General features: G+C 35.2%; 1 protein-coding gene across 4 annotated transcripts in view; it reads right to left on the bottom strand.

Moving 5' to 3' along the window:
* The window catches only part of LOC105233973 (transcription factor AP-2-epsilon), a 110,802-nt gene that overhangs the window by 51,600 nt on the left and 33,689 nt on the right, over positions 1–25,513 (bottom strand). The window contains exon 1 of one of the 4 annotated variants that reach the window (XM_049457419.1): positions 14,969–15,916. The exons of 2 other annotated variants lie outside the window; for them this stretch is intronic. In XM_049457419.1, coding sequence (XP_049313376.1) covers positions 14,969–15,025 — 57 coding nt within the window. In that variant the 5' untranslated portion in view covers positions 15,026–15,916. Of the gene's footprint in view, positions 1–14,968; positions 15,917–25,513 lie in introns of those variants that run through there. One more of the 4 variants, XM_049457421.1, reaches the window with a different exon arrangement.

Genomic DNA, 25,513 nt, shown 5'->3' with positions numbered 1-25,513 from the left:
AAGAAATAAACTAAGAGGTTAACGTTTTTCGGCATCTGAAGAGGCGGTTGATGCGTTCAGAACCCATGTTTTAGAGATACCTCAATCAGAGTGGCAAAAGAGCTTCGACAATTGGTTCAAACGCATTCAAAATTATATAGATTTTAATAGAGAATACATTCATAAACAATAAAGCGATTTTCGGTGATTAAAATTTGTTTTTGCTCTTTAATCCCGCAATTTAAAATGCAACCTACGTATCATCATCGTTTTCAAAGTATCTTTATACAAAAAGCGGTATATTATTCCATTAAAAGTACCACTGGAAAAACAACTCAAAGTCATTACGCTACCGGCCCTACGTTTAAAACTTATCTTACAATTCCGTGGATCGAGATGTTTGTTTTTATTACGCCGGACCGTACACATTCCATCAGAATTAATTGTATTAAATTAAGATTCATCGCTAAATAAAACCTTCTTTCATTTATTTATTTTCCAATCGTAATGTGTAGTGGCAATATTTAATCCAGAAAACAAATATCACTTTACTTCGTGCCACAAGCCTTTAACACAGAAAATTAACTGCTAATCAGTTTGCTCTAAGTCATTTTTTACTACTACTTACGATAAACTTTATCTAACTGGAGTTAGCAATTAAAAGTATATGAGCATTTTGTTGCTTTTGTTCTGCACAATACTGAGTCTGTACACATACAAGAATATACAAATTCGGGTCTATCCGAACTTTTTATATTCTTGCAAGTTGTAAAGAGCAAAGCCCGGGAATTCCTTCAAGTTTTTCAAAACTTTAAATGTTGCAGAAGAATTAAACCTACATTATTCGATGAAATCGTGGATAAATTGCAACCAAATCTTCTTGACTTAGATATGTATGTACATGTATCGAAACCCATAAACTTTGACTTAGTGTTATTGCTATATTTTAGTTCGCGTGAGCTAAAATTATGTTAAAACAGGTAAGGAAGGGCTAAGTTTGGGAATAACCAATCATTTTAATCCTTGCAACTTGCAAGGATTAAAGCCAGGGAAGTACCTCCAGATACATAAGGCCTGGGGTCCAGGGCAAGCTTTCACCCGATTTTACTTATTCTAAGCACAAATATACCTATGTACACCGTGGTAAGAATAACACGCTCACTCAATTTTATTAAGATAGCTCAGATATTGGCCGATATATGCGGTAGAAAGTCACCAGGTATTTTAAAATTCTTTATATTAGGTAATTGGGAATAAGGAAAGAATTAACCTTGATTCAACCCATTTATAGCACCTAAACATATTATTATCAGGAAAGGATTTTATTTGAATTTCTATTATATATACTCGTGGCCACTCAAAGCTTACCACTCAAAATGTTCAAGAACTGTGTATATTTGACAACACTTTATAGCGGTACTTTTTGAATTATAGACATTTTTTATTTAGATATAAGTAAATGGCATGTTATTTAGCAAAAATATTGAAAACAAAAAACAAAACACATTCAGCTACAGACAAAATCATTCGAAAGTTAGTGAGCTCCGATGAAACTAATTATTGTGACCTATATATGTATTTATATTAACGGAGAATTCTAAACGAAACTTTTACTATTTATAACCAGCAACTTGAAACCTGAGCGCAGTAGGTAACATACAACGGCGGTTAGGTCTCAAGTTAACTCTTACGGGCTCCACCTGCCAATAAGAATGATTATTGAAACACAACTTTATAGTATTAAAACAGAGAATCTTTTATTAAAAATTAAACTAAAATAACGGATGAATCTGATGCTGTTTAATAAGTTTGTTAATATCAGGTTCCTATTTACTCAAGAACAGTCGCAAGTCGCCACGTTCGGTAACAAGCAATCGATTTCTATTTTTAGTAAGCAGTGTTGTCACAGCACTAAATCCACGTTCACACAAATATGACGATAGGAATGCTATCAAGAATCGTTGAAGGATTGACCACAATCCAGGGTACAATTGCGAGATCGGTTTTTGTAGCCAAAATTCGTGGAACCATTTTTGAACTTGATTTTTATTTCCTCGTTTGTTGTCAATTCTATAAGTTCTTCTTCCAGCTGAGGTGACATTGCTGTGTTGACATTTGAAAACGGATCCAACACCCAGTCAGGTATTTCCAAGTTCAAAATGTCCTGGTATCGTTCGGTGAAGTCAATGTGGAGGTTTTCCAAATGTTGGCAGTAGGCAAACAATTCGTCGTTACTGCATGATACTGATAAATTCGGAAAATTTTGAAACTCACGTCTGCCCAGATTCTTTTTATGTAGAAGCAGTTTGGCTGCGAAAGCAGCAGCGACGTGTTTTGTTTTAATTAAATTTAGATCTGAAATTTATTCGCCTTGCAGTTGTAGATTCATGTCGTTGAACAATTTATACAGGTCTGTCATGTAAGCTATATCATTCTTTGATGTTATGAGCTCTCTTACCGCCCCCCTTGACACCTGCAGCGCCCACAAGGGGGCGTTGTCGCCCACTTTGGGAAACACTGCTCTGAAGACATAATTCTTACAAAGTTTTATTTCGTTTTATTAATTGCTTCTTGAGTTGTACACGAAAGGAAAGAGTCATATGGATTTTAAATTGTCTTATATCAGAAGGAGGTGTGGCTGTTGTTCGATTTCGCCAATTTTCACATTGTAATATAAAAATGTCAGAGAATTTTCATATATCAATTTTGGTTGAAATTGTTTGAGAGGTTTTTGAGATATGTGATTTTACCTAAAAGTGGGCGGTGCCAAGCCCAACATAAAATTTTTTTCCAAAGCTCCACGAAAGCAGTGTCATACCATCTCGCGGGTAAAATTAAAGTCAGTTTCACAGAACCGTTATCTGGTTAAGTAGTTTAAGAGATATGTACATTAAACTACGCCCACTTTAACAACTTTGTTTTCACAGGTGTCACTTTCCACTGCGATCTCCTGTGCCAAATTAGAGTTTTATATCTTAATTAATTTAGTGCTTAATTATGGAAGTGGTCCGATTGCTCCAATCTACGAGCTCCGTCTTACTTTTTTGCCAAGGAATATGGATACAACGTTTCATCAAAATATGTGTCTTAATTTTTACCCAAGTTACAGCTTGCATAATCCGACGGACAGATAAACAGTCACCCCGGATTTCAACTTAGAAGAAAACTTTCAAACTCTGCATCAACTGGTTGCAAGGATATAATTATATCAATATTCATTCTTTTATGTGTGAGGTAACGCTATATAATTTCAATCATGAAAAAGAAGTACTCGTATAAACCAGCATTTAATTGTCAAACAACAACTTTTGAATGTGAATACAGGAATGTATTTACGAAGAAAATATTTTAAAATAAACATTACACCACGATTAATATAAACATATGTAGATAAATACGATTACTTAAGATTGACATAACTTATATCTAAATTATGTATGTACATATATTATATATGTACATATTATATGTATAAAAGCTGCAGATTAATTTTCCAATTAATGACAAATCTTCAAATGAACTGATTTTTTGAGTTCGAAATAGTAAGACAAATATTAAAAGGTCGCAATTGTGTTTGCTGTTTGTCAAAATTGTACATTCCATTTGACAGAAAAATTCAAAAACTACACCAAAGTAAGTTTTTTCACCCTAACTGAACACAAAAATAAAAGTTATCCCTTGGCACACAGCCTTAGTTGCATATGCTCAGAAGTGAACTAAGGCGATTGACTGTGCAAAAGCGTGTGTGCGAATATAATCCACCCCCATTCAATTAGTCAAATTATAAGGTAACCTTTTTTGGTTCTCAGAAAGTGGTTAAGAATTTAAACTACGCAAGGCATCGAAACTTCGTTCTAAGCAGGTACTTCGGCAAAAAAATACAAAAAACTAAAAAAGAGAGCAACGAGGTAAAGTCATCGCCTACAAACGTAATAAATAAGCAGTTACTAAAAAATAAAAAAAGCGAATGTCTTACTAAAAACTATTATACTCTGTTGCGAGAGCATAAAATAAAAAGTGGCGATCGCAAGATTGAGTCGCGTGATGCGTTGCCAAATATAATTTATGGGAATCGAGCGTATACGGTTTGCGTGCAGTGGCATTATGTGGGATGCAAAAGCAAATTGCCGAAAACATTAAAAAAAGTAGAATAAAAAAGGATCGGAATGGACACAGTTTTGTTTGATTGTTTTAAGGAGTATGCAAACCCTTTATTATTAGTGCAATTTTCCCATAAAGCTCTCTCGCATCGCATCAATATGCAAAATTATTCAAATTGCAACTATGGGTAGTCCGATGCATCACACTGACCGCACAAAACACTGGAAAAATTTAACGATGCTCTTGAGTTCAATATTTTGCTCCGTCGCTTTTAATTGAACACAGCAGAACAAAAATATTAATGAACAGAAATAATGACCGCGTTTATATTTTATTACATAATGCATTTCACGAATATGTAAATATGCAACTAAATAATTTTTCTCAAAACTATACATGTTATATGCATGTATGTACGTGTAAAAAAGGCATCTGTACATACATATGTACATTTATACACAAATGGAGGAATTTATTACATAGGTAACAGGCATGACATGGATTATCGGTTGACGTTCAATGCTGACGTGCTTTCGCGTAATCGATGCTCTTTCTGATGTGGTATTAATATGGTTCAATAAATAATAATTTGTGGCGCAGGTGATGGTTCTTCATCCATATATTCGATTTATTTAAATCGATAATTTCAAATTGTCTTTTACTTAAATCCCAAAATGCAGAGTAAACGCCTATCGGTGACAGAAAGGTCATATAGATAATATGCTTAAGAATCGTCTCAGTGTGAAATTTTCGAAAAAAAAAGAATTTTTTGTTGCATTAACGAATAGTATACACATTAATAAACATTTTCTCTAATTTTGAAATCGAAATTCAAATCATTACGGTCATACAGAGTTTCTTGTAGAAAGGGAACAGAGTTCGGAACGGAGCAACTCCAATCTTTAAACGCGTTTTTCTTAGAATGGTGTTTTTGAAAATGGTTTCCACTCTCAAAGGAAGAGCTTTCAAGATATTTAGTCCCAATTTATTCTACCAAAAACTGCCGAAAAAAAGGGTCTAATTCGATACATTTTGTTCAAACCGCTGCCATTTTGTTAAATTAAACAAGAGCGTCCATAGCACGAAAGCGACTTTCCTACAGATTAATAATCTTTTTGACATTTTTGATTTAGATCAAAATTGAGGACGCAATCGTGGGCATCGTTCAGGATCAGGCTGCGAACGGCGCCAAATCGAGTCTTCACGGTTTTCGTGTGCACTCTTAGCTACGGTTGTTATACAAGTGTATTTTCTCCACTGCGTGCTGGACGTGGTCTATTCGGTCTAATATTATCTAATAATGAATGCTGGGTCTCAAGATGGGTGATAATATTGCGAATAGTACGCTCAATAGGCCGATTATATTGACCATAAGTGGAGCCAAACGTGCCGAACAAGCTCTGTTTTGTTTGAAATGGGATGCGGAGACTTCACGTTACAAAGGATTAGGTGGAGACTTTTAAGTCTAAATTCAAAGCCGTTTGATGAATCTATTGTACGGTCTTATAACCTTTATTGATTATTTTATATTTGAAGTTAGTTTTGTGACGACTGTGTAGTTGACGGTAACGTTTTCTTTTACAAGTAGTTTTCCTAATAGCAGTTAAGAAAATGAAAACGTATATTTAGGAAGATTTCTTCTTCTTCTTCTTAATTGGCGTAGACACCGCTTACGCGATTATAGCCGAGTTAACAACCGCGCGCCAGGTCCTTCTCCACTTGGTCCTTCAAACGGAGTGGAGGTCTTCCTCTGCTTTCCCCGTCGGGTACTGCGTCGAATACTTTCTGAGTTGGGGTGTTTTCGTCCATCCGGGCTACATGACCTAGCCAGCGTAGCCGCTGTTTTTTAATTCGCTGAACTACACGTATGTCAATGTCATCGTATATTTCGTACAGCTCATCATTCCATCGAATGCGATATTCGCCGTGGCCAATGCGCAAAGGACCATAAATTTTTCGCAGAACCTTTCTCTCGAAAACTCGTAACGTCGACTCATCGGTTGTGGTCATCATCCAAGCTTCTGCACCATATAGCAGGACGGGAATTATGAGCGACTTATAGAGTTTGGTTTTTGTTACCTCGTCGAAATCTAGTACTTATTAATAGAGTCTTCGGAGCAGCCATTGTATCGGAAATAGCTTTAGCAGGGGCTATGGAGTTCAGTTGCAAGTTCCTTGCACAACTTTTTAATAAATATTTTGTCTTCTTCCAAAATTTGTTAGCGACATCCTTATCTATCTTATAAAACTGAGTAGAACTGTCTTCTTTTCAATACACTTTCAATAATCATCTAGAACCATCCATTCGTTGTGAACAAAAACCTGTCGTAAATCAATACAACATCATGGGGCTTACTTAAATTCGGTGAGGCGGCCAATGTTGATTCTAGCCACATGCCTGGTTTGTAGAAGCTTTAACTACCGAGATGATTCGACCTTAGTCTAACAAAAGTTATGAAAATGTTATGTCTAAATACTATGTCACAGCTTGAGTACGAACAAGACAGCGTCCAGTGAGAAGTTCTTTATAGAACTTATTATGTTAGTGCAGTGAGGTTTGACACTTCTTGACTAATTGTGACCGCGTTGTTAGCGAAGCCGGTATTGCCGCTCTGCTGTCGGATTGAATGCACACCTGTCTGAATAAAGCTGTACTTCGAAACCGTACTTCTACTGCTGCCTTAATTGCAGCCACTTCTTCTTGAAAAATAATCCAGTTTGGACTGAAAGTGAAAAACTGAACATAGCTGATAATTTAATATATTGATATAGTATATTTCCATGTGCTTATATGATGTGATTATGAAAAAGAACATTTTCATATTTTTTGCTAACTTCGATAAGATTTCTGCTTAGCTTTTGAGGCTCAAATTTATTTCGCGTCCTTTTCTACTGAAAAAGTGCTCATTTGTCGGAACCGTCGATATCCCACCCGCATACAGCTACCACACTAACTGAACGATCAGAATTATTGTATGGAAAACTTTTTTATTTCACAAAACTTTTTTATTTTCAAGGCAATGTTATAATATCTGAGCATATTGTGCAGATCGGTCCACTATATCACAAACCGACCAAACAAAAGTCAAAGGGTATTCTGGTTTCGGTGCAAAAAAAGTTAACATTTTTCTTTGTTTCAACACTGTTTGTGTACATTTATTTATAGTAACGCGGAAGCGGGAGCACTGGTGCTCATATACTTAGTCCCAGCGACTCTAGAATAAAATAGTTTATCAAAGCTTCAGAGGTTAAAAGCTTACAATTACCGATATTGAGAAATGCTATTTTTATTAAGCTTAAGTATAGGAAAATGTTAAGTATAATGAGAGTGTGATAAGAACTCAAGATTTGGTAAAATTGATTGATTGATTCTAAATTATAAAATTATACATTTCGGTATTTCCGTTTTATTATTTCATTCAAGATAAAATTGAGGATCACATATTCATAGATTTTATTAATATATATTGATTAAATGCAAAACACACAATACATACTACATACATATCGTCACCTGAAATGCAAAATAACGTAACAACATTTTCGCAAATTTAAAGTGGCACGAATGAAACACTAAATAAAATGGAACATGAGTGAAACAAAATTTTAATATTGGTTAAAACTGGTTTAGATCTGACCGCAGAACCTGAAAATGTTGAACATATGTAATATTATGTGTGTAATTTGAAGTAGTGAAGTGTAATCAAAAAGACACTCAATTTCGGATTTTTTGGTGATACGTTATTTTGCATTTCAGGTGACGATATATACTTAATACATCCTGTTCAGAGTCAATATATAATAAAATGAAGATAAAATGTCATTCAAAAAGAAAATCCTACACACTCCAAAAACGTGTGATGCCTTAAACCAACAAAACCAAAATAAACACTTAGTATTTGAATGGTATATATTTTCCGATATGTGAGTTTATAAAATAAATTCAGATTTGCAAATGTATGTAATATTAAGTGGATAGTAATTGTTTTTGCGTGTATTGAGCTGATCGATTCTCACATGTCTATGCTTATATAAATTTAAGTGTCAATCACTGGCATTTACGTTCATATACTGTTAATTTGCAAGAAATCGTCTACGAGTGATGTGTGCAATGAGTTCTGTTGACAGATAATTGGCTTGCGTAGAAGATTTTACATATGCACATACCATGTACATGTACATATGTATGAGATGTACGAGTACAAGTATGATAGTTTAGTTGAAATTACAAGGCGTCCAGCGATCCTCGTCGTTTCATGCAAGTCTTCATCTTGTGACCGGCACAAGGTGACATGAATTGAAGCGATATATTCAGGTGAAAAGTTAGAACAGATATATCGAACTGAAAGCTTGCACACGGTTCTTTTCAAAAAGCTGTTCATTTCGGAACCGCCAATATCGGACCACTATTGCATATACATACATAGCTGTCATACAAATTGGACGATCAAAATCGGAAAAATGTTTTTTATAACTATCCAAGTTGAGGTAGTTTTTTGTCAGATTACGGTTGAGTCGTATCAAGCTGTCATCTTGTTTTTATGCAGTATTGTTTGGCATTTCAACATGGAAAGACTTATGCCTGAACAACTTTCACAAATCGTTCAACTTTATTACGAGCGCTTTACTCAACTTATGGTCAACATAATCGACATACTGAGCGTACTATTTGCAATGCTATCACCTATGTTGAGACTCATCATTCATTATTGGATGATATTCGACCGAATAGACCACGTCCAGCACGCAGTGAAGAAATTATAGCAGCCTTAGCTGAGAGTGTACACGAAGACCGCGGAGCGTCGGTTCGAAATTGCGGGACAAAGAGCAATCTGAAGAGATTTAAGAGCTGTCATTTCATACAGAAAAAAACGGTTTTGTGTGATTTGTAGGCCGGTGGAATCATCGTCCCATATTTCTTCAAAAACGATGCCGGTGAGAACGTAACCATCAATGGCAACCATTATCACGTCATTATAACCGGCTATTTGATATCGGAAATGGAGCGCGTCATCTCGGCATTCGGTTTCAACAAGAGGGCAACCTCGAAATAGGTCACCCTTTATCCTGTGGCGTAGCTACAACTTTGGGTGCCCGGGGCCAGGATGTTCTGCCACCCCCCTTTATCTACCTACCTACAAGTTTCTTGAGGTGGTTCGAACAAAAGTGAATTTTTACAAAATATTTTCGATATTAAGTGTATAAAATTTAGGAACTAGAAACCTCGCAAATTCTGAAGTTCCAAAATTCACACAAAACGGTTTTTGAGGAAAGTGATAGTAAATTTACAGACATCTTATTAAAAGCCATAGAAAAAACCCATTTTCGCCCTATATCTTGTACACTTTTGACACAATTTGCAGGAATTTTTGCCCGAATTGGAGTTTTTAAATACCTTTTTTGAAAATTTCGAGAAATAAAAGTATTTGTTACATTCAAAGCATAGGGTAACTGTGAGAGTGACACGTCGCGACGACAGAGTAAAAATAAAGATACTGTTGCCATCAAATTTAGAAAAGTGCATATTTAAGTTCTATCACTATTTTTAAGAAAGATATAAGCCAAAAGATATAAGACAAATTCAAAGACTGAAGAGTATTGGAGTAAAAATTAATATTTTTCATTGGTATTCCGATTATTACATTGTGAGTGTACAACTCTTTATCATTTATAATAAATTTCATAAAAAAATTGTTGAAGTATTTTTCTGAATATTAAAAAACAGCGAAGATCGTTTTGCCACGGGACTTTTTGGCCAAAAACAACACACTAATGATGTCGCAGCCACCGTATTCCCCAGATCTGGCCCCCTGTGACTTTTTCTTGTTCCCTAAACTGAAGAGACCCATGAAAGGACGACGTTACGCTTCTCTTGACGAGATAAGGAGGAGCTGAAGAAGATAAAAAAAATGAATTTTTGAAGTGCTTCGAAGATTAGAAAAACCGTTGGCACAAGTTTATAATGTCTCATGGGGATTACTTTGAAGGGGACAAAATAGATATTCATGAATAAATAAATAATTTTTGAAAAAACACACCTCGTACATATATCATCAATACATTTTTTACTTAGCTCAACAAAAAATATATTTTTTGTTAGTTGCCCTGGTTATCTCAGCAGATTTCGATGCTTTCAAGTGTCCAGATTACGAATTTATTCCTGAAAGCCGTGAATGTACTTTTATATATGTACATATTTAGTGCACTCTCAGACTCTATAGCGAAAATATGTATGCAAAAAATTATGCGGAATGTTTTATTAAAATCAAACGTGGAGTTAGCTAGATTAGACATCAGAGAATATTGCTTTAGTAACATTTGTAGAAAATTTCCGAAAATTAATCTGGAAAAGTTGAGGGGTGGAATATTTGATGGTCCTCCCATGCGGCACTTAATGAAAAATACAGATGTTATTATGGTTTAACTGTTCCGGAAATTAGGTAACCCTTTAAGCACCAAATAATGAAAAAAATTCTGCAAAATATGCTGACAAACTTTCAGACTCTTTGAGAAAATATGAGTTCCAAATTAGACTACGAGTATATCCGCAAACATCTGCTTAACTTTTCAGATAATTGGATTGAATTATAGTGAGGAACATAGAGCGCCTCCAGCAGAATCTAGTGATGGAAAAAGAATATCAAGGTAAATTGGATAGCCACACGATGGATAATTATTGATGGTTCTTAAAAAGCTATTGTCATCTGGAAAATTATACAAGAAATGCCCATAAAAGGAGTTTTATTCAAATATAGTATATGCCTTAGACATTTTTCTTTCTGAAATAAGAGGTATATGTCTACATCGCAGTCCTTCAACGTTTCCAATGCAGTGGACGTTAACTTGTTGTCTTTTGACTTTTGCTTCTACCCCCAATGGCACTGCCAGTGATCAAGTTCACCTTTGAACTTCAAACGTCGGCCGACTTTGTCACTATCCAAAAGGCCGTTGAATCTATCCGTCAAGCAGTCAATAAGATCTTCTTTGGTATTCAAGGCACACACTCTTTCTAGAAGCTGCAAACACAGTTGAAATCCATCCAAGCGCGAATGTACATTGAGACCCTGTAGTATTCTTCGCAAATTCTCATGCAAAAATTTTCGCGTTTTGTTGTCGGCCGTAGATTCTTGGGTTTTTTTCGTCAACTTTCAGCTCTGTCATCATTTTATTCGTGTCTAAATAAGTAAATGGATCGAAAATGTTCCCCAGCTTTTTGTCTTTGATTTCGGAACGTTACAAGCAATGTATCTATCATATTTAATGCCTCTGCCAGAACGATCAGATAAACAAAAAATTATTAAAATTATAAATTGAAAATTGCACACGGCTGCGATGAGTATCGTTGCTTTTCCCGCTGTTTCCTTATTTTTCCAGTTACTAATTTTCTATGTTGGAAAAGTTGGAGGATAAACCGCGAAGAATGTATCAATCGAATATATCAAAGATGTAGCTCAGTGGTTCCCAAACTTATTTTGTCTACCGCCCACTTTGAGAATAAATATTTTTTTATATATATTTTATATATATTTTTATATAATATTTTGTGACCTATATATGTATATTATATTAACGGAGAATTCTAAACGAAACTTTTACTATAACCAGCAACTTGAAACCTGAGCGCAGTAGATAACATACAACGGCGCTTAGGTCTCAAGTTAACTCTAATAAGAATGATTATTGAAACACAACTTTATAGTATTAAAAAAGAGAATCTTTTATTAAAAATAAAACTAAAATAATCGATCCATATATAAAAACTAATGTGAAGGATGAATCTGATGCTGTTTAATAAGTTTGTTAATATCAGGTTCCAATTTACTCAAGAACAGTCGCAAGTCGCCACGTTCGGTAACAAGCAAACGATTTCTATTTTTAGTAAGCAGTGTTGTCACAGCACTAAATCCACGTTCACACAAATATGACCATGGGAATGCTATCAAAAATCGTTGAACGACTGACCACAATCCAGGGTTCGGGTGATCGATTTTTGTAGTTAAAATTCTTGGTAACCATTTTTGAACTTGATTTTTATTTCCTCGTTTGTTGTCAATTCTATAAGCTCTTCTTCCAGCTGAGGTGACATTGCTGTGTTGACATTTGAAAACGTATCCAACACCCAGTCTGGTATTTCCAAGTTTAAAATGTCCTGGTATCGTTCGGTGAAGTCAATGTGGAGGTTTTCCAAATGTTGGCAGTAGGCAAACAATTCGTCGTTACTGCATGATACTGATAAATTCGGAAAATTGTGAAACTCACGTCTGCCCAGATTCTTTTTGTGTAGAAGCAGTTTGGCTGCGAAAGCAGCAACGACGTTTTTTGTTTTAATTAAATTTACATAGTTTATCGCCTTGCAGTTGGAGATTCATGTCGTTGAACAATTTATACAGGGCTGTCATGTAAACTATATCATTCTTTGATGTTATGAGCTTGTCTTGAAATTCTGTATCTTTAGTTTCCAAGAACTTTATAACAGAGTCAAACAGGTTGTAGAATCGAGTCAGACAATTGCCTCTTGATAGCCAACGAACTTCAGTATGAAACAACAAACGATTGAAATCCTCGTCATTAGTAACAGAAAGCTGATGAAATAATCTATCATTCAAAGAGCTGTTGCGGATTTTATTGACTGCTTTGATGACATTTTGCAGTGATTGAAATAGTTTTTCACTTAAGTTTCTAGCAACTAAATGTTGTCTATAAATAACGCAATGTACACCAAAGACATCTGGAATTTTATTTTTTAAGTGCGCTATTAAGCCTTTATGGTACCCTATCATAGCCGGAGCGCCATCCGTAGCAATTGAAATAATATTTTTCAAAGAAATCTCTTTCTCATCGCAAAACTTTTCCAATACTCGTATATTGAACATGGTTTCGCCTTTTGTATCGGTCTCTAAATTTCTAGCAAATAATAGTTCTTCACATATTTTCTCATCTTTAATAAACCTCACGTAAGACAACAACAATGCCTCATTAGTTGGTAAAGTGGACTCATCGAGATGAATTGAGAATTGGCGTGTCCTCAGGTGATCGCACAATGATTCTTCAATGTTTTCAGCCATTTCATCAATTCGTCTTTGCACAGAATTATTACTCAAAGGAATTTTTCGGATAATATCTGCGGTCGGTTTATGAAGCACGGTAGTTATTACTTCATTTATTGCTGGCAATATTAACTCTTCTCCGATGTTATGTGTTTTGCCTTTTTGAGTCCGTCGTCATCTTGCTTAGCAGCCGCCAAAAATAGTTTTGCTACACTTGACTGATTATTATGCTTCTTCTCTAGGTCTTGAAAATATGCTACATTCTTGTCTCTCTTATCTGGATGCATTTTATTGAAATGATCTTGCAGTCTTGAAGGCTTCATTGCTTCATTCGAAATGTTTTTAGACGTAGAAGACACAAAGGCGAGGATGGGTTTGTGGGATTTTCAATGAATCCGAATTTAATGTATTCCGCAAAGTATTGCCGTCTCTTCTTTTTTACTTCCGACATTGTTTTGCTTTGAGAAATACGTTTAACTTCGCGAGTAGTGTAAAGAAGGCGTAAGTAATGCTCATCTATTGCGCGCAAAACCACAAATGAATATAAAATAAATATTACATTTTTTATATAGGAATGTTTAAGCACAATTGTTATATAGAAGTCCAAAAATATGAATTCTTATTTTTCTCAGAAATACATTTGTGAAAAAAGGATCTTTCTCCTTTTCTTATTTTCCCCAGAAATACATTTGTAAGAAAGGATAAAGATCCTTTTTTTATTTTCCACATAAAAGATTTAAGGAGTTCAAAAGCTCAAAGCTTGTGCTAAATCAGCTCGAACCTACCTACCTTACACCTTTGCGCAAATGATTATATTATTATTATGATAGCAAATGCCCACATACAGATTTGGCAATGACAATAGCAATACGTTTGACAGTTAGTATTCTATAAATTCTATCCTGTCGGGATGCCCCGTTATGAAACGGAGCAACCGATTGACCTGATTTTCATTTTTTCTATATTCAATAAAATAGGACAGATATATGAACTATGCGGAGAGAAATATAGAACCGAGTTTGAGCAATCTTTTAATTCATATTAGTTAATGTTCACAAGTTGTTGTTGAGAGTCGAGAGCTCATGTAGTCGTTGCCTAAGAGGCTAAATAAAATTACAAATAACCCCCCAGGCCTTTACACAACGCCCCCATTTTCTATCTGGGTCTCTTACCGCCCCCCTTGACACCTGCAGCGCCCACAAGGGGGCGTTATCGCCCACTTTGGGAAACACTGATGTAGCTGAATGCAGCATCTATTTCAAGTACTCTATCAAGCCGTGTCGCTTAAAAGTTAGCACTTTCAGTTATGGATCTGATTGGATTTATAAACAATGTAATCTGCATACGTTGCTACTCTTTGTAACTTCAGTGGTATCTTAGCATTATTTACTATATTCAAAAATGGATTGATTGTGGATTATATTTCTGTTACTTTATATTTTTCCAGAGTAGTGAAATTACTAATAAACTCTTTAGTCCTTGGGAGGCTGACTGCTATAATCGAATTTATGTCATTTGGTTTGAATATCATAATAATAATGAACTTCACTTATGTAGATATTAAAACCCCCTACTTCAAAATACCCAAGGCACTCCTTTTTATATTTGCGGCCTACGACCGCGCTCAAAAAAGTAACCCTGGCCGATCCATCCGAGGGAAATCATCAGCTCTTTCGCTTAGTACTCCTTCTTGAGTTTGGGGATTATGTGCTTGGAAATTGAATTTTTAGTGGTTTCGAGCCTCGCCCTATACAAACACATACATATGTACCATAAATTAAGTTGAACTCTTAGTAAACTGCAAAACATAATAAGCAGTAATTAACTACGCATCCACTCACCATCATGAATTTTTGGTCCTCAAACTGGTGATCACTGGTTCGATGTAGGATATGCATTTGTAAATATGGTTTTAACTTCAAGAACTAATTTGATGAACTTTTACAATTTTAAGAGTGTAAATAATAATTACAGGTACGAAGAATATCCGCTATTAACTTTTATGATACACTAATGGCACTAAAAAAGGCAACTATATGATAATTCATATTGGCAATTAAACGCTGATTGCACATTCCTTTTCAGGATCACTCGGCTACCAATGAAGTAGGAATTTGAATTTGATTTTTTACAAATTACAACTGAAAATCTGGTTTTGCACTTCACACTATTAATGCATTAACGACGGCTTTCACCAAACTGTTTGTATGTATGTACATATTTAAATATAATAACACAAGATAATATCCATATGTGACTGATGTTAGTTGAAACTTTAAAGCTTTACCAATCTATATTGACGACTTGGTTCGGTTCTTATTTTTCTAAAAATGTATATATATGTACATACACAAAGGATTTATGTATTGACTTTCAGTTGCGTATTTCGATTTTGTCACATGCATGTGTTTTACTTGATAATGATTTTTTTGGCGTCCTTTTGGCGAAAAGCGAAAGAAAAAACAAAAACAAAGCGCGACGCACTACAATGGGTTGGCGTAGAATATCAACAGCAACCCGAAAACGACATTTACCCTTGTGCAGTCAGAGACGGTAGTTTTCGACTGAAACTAAATTTTCTGGTTGGACGTAAAGACCTTTAGGGTATATAGGTAAACAACTACTACTTCTGTCGCGACTGCTGCTGATGCCATGGTAGCTGTCGAGCAGAGAACACAGATGCTGTTGCGTTGCTTTCGGCTGCACTGCCTCGGTTGTTGTTTCCATATTGTTTTACTGGCCAGTAGATCTCCTGCTATGTGCAACTTCAACAATGCCACTGGGGTGAACAGTTCGTAGCAGCTTCAAATTGACATACTACAATGAGTCAGATAAGGCACGAGAACAGTTGTCTCGCTTTCGGCCGTTTCAACAAAGTGTACAACTATAGCCCGAAAGCGCATTCGCTCTTTCGGCTGCATGCTTCTGCCTGCGGCAAAATCTCATTTGTCGAAACCATCTCTTTATATTTCCCTGCCTGATGCTATTGCACATACTGTTTTTTACATATGTATGTATGTATATGTTATTTCACCAGGTGCGAATGCTTCACCATAAGACGCTGAGGAACACTCTCTCTCTCTCTTAGCTGATAAAAGAGTACTTCGCTTTATATAAGTGTATAAATAAGAGAAACCTGAAAGCTCAAACAAGTGAGAAATACATACATGTGTACATAAATATGTACCCATATGTATACAATATCCTTTCTTTGCCGTAACACTTTATGCAATAAAAGCGTTGTGCGAATATATATACATACATATGAACTTTAACTTAAAAAAATAATAATAAGAAAAAAATAATTCGAACACTTAGAAGCTTTTACATCATTTTTTACTTTTCTAATTAAATGTTAAATATCTAAAGAATTTTAAATTTCAGAACAGTAGATAATCATATACCATGTAAGTACATGTGTTAAAACCTTTTACTTGGACATTTTCAGAAGGTCCATAAAACGGACCACACCCGGAAAAATGGAAATCAAAGAGGTGGTGTTATCCCCAAAACTGAGGGACTTGACTAAATCAATGCAGCTCGTCATGCTGATCATTTTATACAGCCATGGACGCATAAATAGCGCTCTGGGTTATCAAATAAAAAACAGTTTATCACTTACGGATTTAAAGAAACAAGTGTTTTATTTTAAAAATTATTCACTTTCACTTTCATATTACTAAAACAATAAGTATTTTATTATCGTTAAAAAAATCCGAAAACATCGATATCCTAAAAGTCAGCTAGTACACATAAATAGCACAATCAGATAAGGATTTCAAAAATATTCAAAAATTTTTAAAAATTATTTTATAATAACATAAAATTGCTCACTTCGTTAGTATTTTGTACCATAAACACAATTTTTAATCACTTTTTCACATCGTCGTTGCATGCTGCCCAACACCAAGCCTCCTCAATTCCAGCCCATAAATCATCATTTTTCAAGTTTTTACTTGCTATTTCGGTCCATAAATTTTTTATTGGATTCAGATCCGGGATTTGCGCCAATCCAATATTCCAATTTTTTCATTGTCGAGCCAATGTTTTACTCCCTTGAAGTGTGTTTCGGATCATTATTTTGCATAAATGTTCAGTTAATGGGCATGGATTCAAATATAAATGGCTCCATTATATTTTTAAGTATATCCAAACACTGATACCGGTACATTTTACTGTTTAGGCGAACAATTAGCGCAACGACGTACCATGAAGACACGCCCAGACCATGATACTTCTACTCCCGTTCTTAATGTTTTTTTTTATATACCTAGGGTTAAGGGCTTGACGCGGTATAACTGTTTTTCCATCGATCATAATCACTTTGACTGACCTAAAAGGATCTGATTTGCTCTTCCGTACAATTATTGTGTCAACACTAACATAGGTTTTAAGTGATCTTCGCTTTCTTAATATCTTCGCAAATCAAATTAAAAACACGAGAGAACTTCACACAAAATTCAAAATAGCTTTAATTTCATCTAATTATTTTTCGATCGATTAATCGGTATTGTTAATTATTTTAAGATTTTCAGCAAATCGGACAATTTATTTTAATGGTTTGCTTTTTCGGTTGTATAGTTCCATGTTTAAAACGCATTAAAAACTAAAAAAAATTCTATGGATGGGTAGAAAATAACATTGCATTCCGGAGGAAAAGGAAATCGTCTTAAACCTTAAAAAAGAGAGCCAAAGTCTTAGGAATGTCGCTAAAACATTAGGCCGTTCATTGTATTTCGTGCAGAATGCCCTAAAGATTAAAATGAATGTTGAAAATCGCAGTCGACCAAAAAAGACACCAACAACAACGGACAATTGTCTCGTCACTCTTGGTAAAAAAGACCCATTTAAATCTTCAAGGATAATATCAGCCGATATTTTTAGCATTATATCTTCCTGAATGGCCCGATGAAGGCTACATCGAGCTAATTTACCTATCAGGATACCCAGAAGAATACCAGAATTGCAAAACCAAAAATTTAAGATAAGATTACATTTCGCGAAAAATCATGCAAATTGGTCCGCCTCAAGCGATGAGAAAAATTGGGCGCAATATCTTGTGGAGTGTCGAAACAAAATTGAATTTCTCTGAAAATAATGCCAGATTTCCGTCATCCGAAAGGTAAAAAAAGACCGCTAAACACGGTGGCGGCAACATAATAGTCTGGGGCTGCTTTTCGTGGTATGGTGTAAGTTCTAAAATAAAGATATCTTGGAAAACACGATGCTGCCATATGCTGAGGAAAGTATGCCACTAATATGAAAATTTCAGCAGGATAATGATCCTAAGCATACTACGAGGTTGATAAAAGATTGGTTTCAGGCCAATAGTGGGAGTTCTCTTAAATTGAAATATCAATCTCTCGACTTGAATCCAATTGAAAACCTTTGGGGGGAGTACGTATCAATTAGTACGTGCCAGAAACTTACCTCCAGTATGCCAAAACGAGTCTCAAAAGCAATTGAAAATAATGGCGGATATACTAGATATTGATGAAATAAGTATATAAAAATCAAATAGGAAACAGAAAACTCAAACTGATACATTTTTTCATTCACAGATACCTGATGTACTTATTATTTACTGCAAATATCTTTTTTTTTGTTATTTAAGCCATATATGAAATGAAATATGATATTACTTCTCTTTAAGCAGGAATAAAACAGAATTTATTGGTCATTGAATGTTACGCTGGCGTATGTACTTATTATTTTGACCATGTGTGTATGTAGTTTAAGGGGTTAGGTGTCGTCTAACTACTGCGGTAACCAGTAAATCGGGTTCTATGGTTTTCCAATTACTAATTCTTTCTTCCTCTGAAAAAATTTATGCTTTTTCCAGAAACAACTACAATAAATTCCGCTTTCATCTTCATGTTTGTAAATGGTTTCACACTAGCACTTAATTTAAATAACAACTTTTTAATATATTATTTAAGAAAACGTATTCTGATGAGTTTTTCGAATTTAGTCATCCACTTTGTAGAGGGCCTGCTTCATTCTTCTAAAATTACTTTGCAGAGACTTCTTTTTCTTTTTTACAGGCGTAGACCCGGTTATAGCCGAGTTAACAGCAGCGCACCAATCTTTTCCCAATTTGTTCAGCGATTTCCTCTTCCTCTGCTTTCCCCAGCGGGTACTGAATCGAAAACCTTCAAAGCTGGTGTGTTCTATTCTATCCGCACAACATGACCAGCGAAGCCGCTGTCTTATATTCGCTGAACTACTTAAGTCAATGTCGTCGTATATCTCATACAGCTTATCGTTCCATCGAATGCGATATTCGCCGTGGCCAACGCGCAAAGGACCATAAATCATCAGCAAACCTATTCCCTCAAACACTCCTAAGGCCTACTCACCAAATGCTGCATTGTCCATGGCCTCGTACCATATAACAGGACTGGAATTATTAGGGACTTGTTCATCGAGATAGGGCTTTACTTTTCCATTGTTATGTTGATAAGAGTGATTCTGCGTAGGATTTCAAGGCTGATATTGTTGTTGGTGTTAATACTGGTTCCAAGATAGACGAAATTATCTATGACTTTAAAGTTATGACTGTCAACAGTGACATGCGAGCTAAGTCGCAAATGCGATGACCGTTCGTTTGATGACAGAAGATATTTCGTCTTGTCCTCGTTCATAACCAGACTCATTTGCTTCGCTTTCTTCGGTGCATGTTTTGAACATATTCCTTTTAAACTTTTAAATTTCATTTTTTATAGTGCAAACCGAATAATTTGGAAATTCATACTTCGCAGATATGACCTTTACGGAAAGCTTCTGAGTGGGATCGTTCGAAACCTTTATTTTATTTTCCAATCCTTCAATTTGATTTTTCCCACGCTTTCTTTTTGACTTTTTCAAACGAAATAATATTTAACCGCATGAAAACATTATATTGAACTGATTGAATTGAGTTACATTTCATACAAAGGGAAACAGGAAACAGAAACAGTAAACTTAAAAAAAAGTTGAACTGAAGTGTATAATTTAAGCTTAACATTTTCAACTTCTATAACTCGAAGTTCTCTATAGATCGAACTCTTGAATTGGCAATAGAAGTAAAATTTCACACAAATTTCCTTCTATATCTCTAAGTCTTTTTAACACGAAGTTCGTTTTGTGGATTATGGTAATTCGAGTCAGGGAAGTCCATCTGTATATATTTTCTGCAGATCTTGTATAACAATTATACCTCCGTTGGCTTAACGAAACTATTTACTAATTTAATACAAGTCCGAAATTCTAAGTAGCAAAACTACTGCATTGATAACGATATTTAATTTGGTTTAAAAGTAAAATACTCTGACAACATTGTTCATTTTACCGCTAGTTATCAAGAGAAAATTAAATGACAAGACACCTGAAAGAGAAACGGCTAGACAGTCTCTTAATTTCCATCTTTAACTAAGCGTTTGCGGCACAATCCATATTGGTACAAACAAAAGTTCGAGTTACTCTCCAACCATTCGAGGTTGATTTCAAGCCACGCCCAACTTACTGTTTTCTGTTCAAGAAGGCTGGACGTTTGTGTTAGCTCCGGAGCGTGCTTGCAGCATTTAAAACATTGAAGGCCTACGGAGCCGCACACATACAGGGGAGAAACACTAAACCACTCACGGCCACGGCTACGAGTGATTTCACGCCGGCTACCGATCAATACAAACCGACCCGAACATGAGGTATATAAATATAGGTACGCAGAACTGATGCACACACATACCATACATACACATTTTTTTTTACCAGCCGCTATGTACACAAATGCTTTATGTGCTCGTGGCTGTAGTCGTGTGCACTACAGGCATAGTATTACAGCGATTTTGCCCTTAAGGGAGGTGGTGGCATTGGCTTGCGCTACTGGCGGGGTTGTGGCAATAAGCAGGCAACCTGGGCGTTATTTTCGTTTTGTTTCACTTGTTTTGAGCGATGATTACATCTAAACATCATTCGCAAGCTTCATCTTCTGATTTTCGACAGCGAATCAACAGCGCATAGCTGTTGTTTTTTTACCTCGTGCGTGGACAATACGCAAACAGCCAATTCGCATTCTTAATTTAATATATTTAATCTCTCGTATTTAGATACAATACCACTGGTCTACAGTGGTTTTGCTGTCCTAGATATAAGATCGATTTTAAATATACATATGTATGTATGTATTTGTGCTCACAATTCATGAAACTATCAATAATTTTGTACGATTTGCTCTCGCACATATGTACATATATTTTTAAATTCATATTTCGATTACAAAACTCAAAAATCACGAAACAAAATAACATACATATGTACATATGTATCTATGTATAGATATTTATAATATCAGTTTTGTTTTGAACAAGAATAGATCCCAATAAATATTTTTTTTTAATTTTCATAATTTAGGACCAGCACTAATCTGCAATCATGTGACGATGTCATCGACTTTTTTCGCCAATTTTAGATTGTGGATCGTAGATTATCCGAAAATTCATCCAGATGATTGCGGAGACCAGCCTAACTTGGAACACATATTTGGTCCTCGAGTCTGAAAGTTTGTCAGCACATTTTTCACATTTTCTTCATAATTTAATGCTTTATGGTTACCTGCGAATTTTCGACGAATAACAAGAAACACTTTCAAGCTTCAGTTTCCGGAACAGTCATAACCTCGATCAAATCTGTATCTTTCATTAATTGTTGTATTCGAGGACCATCAAGCTTCGAAAGTTTTCAACGAATGTACATAATTAAAACAGTAATCTTGAATGTCCCTATACGGTGGACATTACGTCACGTTTTAATCACTGAGTTCATTTTGAGAAAATAACTTAGGTCTACATGTTGCATCCACGTTCAGCCAAAGACTTGTTTCATAGGGGATGAGTAAATCAACACATTTTGTAAACTTTAAATGTAGATACATCAACGCTTTGAACAATAATATAGCCGCATTTCGTAAAGATTCTTTAACAAATTGAAAGGCTTTCCATGAGTTTTACCCAACAATCCGTATGGCTCACTACATACATATCTATGTATGTATGTATACTCTATACTGATCCGATTTTGGAAGGATGTGAGTATCACATATATACTATCTATGTATGTGCCTTTCCTTTGCCGTAAAATATTATGTAATGATATGTAAAGCAAGCGAATATATAAACTTTACCATGTAAAAATAATAATAAGAAATAATAATTTAAAAATAATCGCACATATATTTTCTTCGATTTTTTCCTTTGTTATTATTTTGAAAAGCTTAAATCACATTCGCTGAATTCGCTATACAGCCCCAGACTTGAATGTCATTCTGGTTTTCAAAAACATACGTGTAGTACTATATATGTACTTTCAAAACTATGTAATGTTTTTCTAATAATTGAAAGTGAGTTATACAAGTTGCGTTCCGAAGCAAACATGACTTTCTGAATCCAGTGCCCCCTGGTGGCGCCATTTATATGTGGAATTTATCGATTGTCCAGTCAGAATTTCATGGCATTTCATTGATTGGAATTGAAATTATCGCGTTTTAGGTGTGAGTATGTTTGTGTTATCGGTGCGAAAATGAGTTTCGAACAAAGAGCCAACATTAAATTTTGTTTTAAAATTGGTACTTTTACCGAAACATTTCAATTGATGATATTCCGTAGAACAATGCACCAGTGGTTTCAACGTTTTCAGAAAGGTCGTGAGGACATGACGATCAACATATGGGCCAATCAAAACTATGCGTGAATTCATCAAAAATCAGCCGAAATCATCATTGAAATTCATGGAAATGGGATTGAACATCTCCAAAACATCGAACATTTGGGCTTACGAAGAGTGTATGCACGGTTTGTTCCGTACAAATTGACTGACGACCAAAATTTGCTCAGAATCCAACATTCGAAGGACGAATATTTGACCGAAAATCACATTTTAACCATTAACCACTCCCCGTATTCACCTAATATGACACCGTGCGACGTCTTCCTTTTCGAAAAAATGCATTTGCCCATGAAAGGAAAGCGTTATGCAAACGTAGAGGCGATTCAAAAGGCTTGAACCGGTCATACCGGCCAAGGAGCTAAAACACTCATTCGACATGCTTTTGGACTGTGCAAAAAGCTGTATTGAAGCAGAAGGAGACTATTTTGAATAAAATAAATTGATTTTGCCGGAAAAAACAATCTGTTCTGTTAAGTTCAGTTGTTCTGTTTTGTTAAGTCCTGTTTACTTTGGAACACATCTTGTAACTAAAACAAAAAAACATATTTTATTAGTTAATTATGAAAATTAAATGTCAATATTTTGTTGGAATTTCTTTATTTTTTATGACAGTTTTAATACGTGGCATAGAATCCCCTAATCATTTTTTAACAGGTACATCAATGTATCACACATTTTCGAAAATTGAAAACTCTTATTTTTCATTACTTTATTCTTTAGCATACATATGTACATATGTCAAAGGTAGAACTCGACTTGGGCTATTGCATGGTTTGTTGAATGGAGTAATTGCTGTTACGAATAGTACGCTCAGTCGGTCGATTATGTTGACCAAAGAGCGAAGCGTTCAAAGTACATTCTTTTCAGAATGTGAATTTTCGTAATAAAGCTGAATGATTTTTAAACGTTGTTCCATGATGAAATACCAAACAATACGACAGCTTGACAAGTATCAAATGTGATCTGTCAAAAAAATGCTATTGAAAGAAGTTCCTCTCCTTGGTTCACCCGTTAGTTGTACATTTTATCTATTTTATAACTGCACCAATAAATTCAAGATCACCAATTTCATATTAAGAAAAAATCTCCAGATAATTCCCCTTTTCTTGACCTATTACCACTAATTTTTGAACCGTTCTCCGACTTTAAGGCTCACATATGAAGACGAAAGATTTATTTTGAAGAACTCAGATACTTTAAGATACAACTCTTCTGTTATATTGGGAAGTCAAAAAGTCTTTTCGTATTTCTAATCAAACTGCAACTTATTTTTCTTTTTATATTTATAATGAGCTTTAATGTACTAAATATGTACAATTTTGAAATTTTTTCTGCTAGAGACATTATTCCATCAGAGTTTCTCAGCGAAAAACTGCGACAAGTAATTCTCAAGTTCTGCATTGATGGTGGATGCATCAAAACTTCCCAGTGAAGCTTTCCCAGTTTTTGCCGAGTCACCAAAGATGTGTGTGTAGCGTTGTCCTGATGGAAGACGAAGCCCATTCGGTAAGGCTGGAGCAGCGCATAGCGTATGATTCCTTTCCAATCCCACCAAACACTCAGCATTACCTTTCGAGGTGTCAATCATGGCTTTGCGACCATTTGTTGAGCTTCACCACGCTTGGACCCAGGCCCGTAGCCAGCTTTTCATTTCGGGGGGGGCTGAAGTAAAAACATATATAAACTTTAAATTTTCTGTTTATTAAAAAAAAAACAATATAAATTCATATACATATTACTTAAATTATTTGGTAGTTGTAACTTAAATAAGTAATATTTTTCTTTTCTTCTTGCTTGCCATTTCATTAATTACTTCATCTGGATCTATTTTAATATCCCAGTGCACTGCGATAACAGCAAGTGCACTCAGCCGCTCATTGCCCATCACACTGCGTAGTAAAGTTTTTATTATTTTTAAGGTTGAAAAAGTTCTTTCAAAGGAAGCGGTCGTCACTGGAAGAGTTGCTAAAATTGTAAGCAGGTAGTGAATATTTTTAAAATACGTTGCATCGCAATGTTGCAGTAATTTCAACACTTCTATGGTTGGATCTATTGTTGATAAGCTGGCACACCACAATCGATACTCTGATTTTAATGCTGTCATTGATATTTGCTCCTCGAAGTAAATAGTTAAATTTTTTTATTCTTCGGCATTATCAATTGCAGCAAAACCTGGGAGTAGAATTTGAAATGACGAGAGTATATCCTCATTCACTAATAAACGTTCTGTCATGTTTTGAATCAGAGCATCAACGCATGGAATAAATATTGTAACTCTGAAGTGGCTTTCAGGGGTTGTGCAAGGTGGATTAGCACGAGTAGTTTGACGCGAAGTCACTGTAGGCACTACAAGATCTGTGTCAAAAAGATCTTTAGACATTTGTGATGCTGTTTGGAAAATATCGTTGAAAAAACCATCCGTTGTTTCTCTTATCTGGTGCAGAGTTCTTATTAATTCTATGGCTCGGTTCATAGCTGATACAAAATCCATAGATTCTTGGAGTTGCACAGACAGTGGCAGCGTTAAGCTGAACAATTGCTCACAGACGAATAGACTAAGGAAAAATTCGCTTTTCTCAACCGCTGCTAAGAAGGCTGATGCTTTAGACGAAATGGACCATGTCTTACTCGAAATTATTTCCAAACTTAGTACAATGAATTTGAAAAGCTCCACAAAGCTTATA

This window comes from Bactrocera dorsalis, chromosome 5 (assembly GCF_023373825.1).
Source record: "Bactrocera dorsalis isolate Fly_Bdor chromosome 5, ASM2337382v1, whole genome shotgun sequence".
Lineage (NCBI taxonomy): Eukaryota > Metazoa > Arthropoda > Insecta > Diptera > Tephritidae > Bactrocera > Bactrocera dorsalis.
The sequence above is the reverse complement of the archived record's forward strand: the minus strand, read 5'-3'. Positions and strand labels throughout refer to the sequence as shown.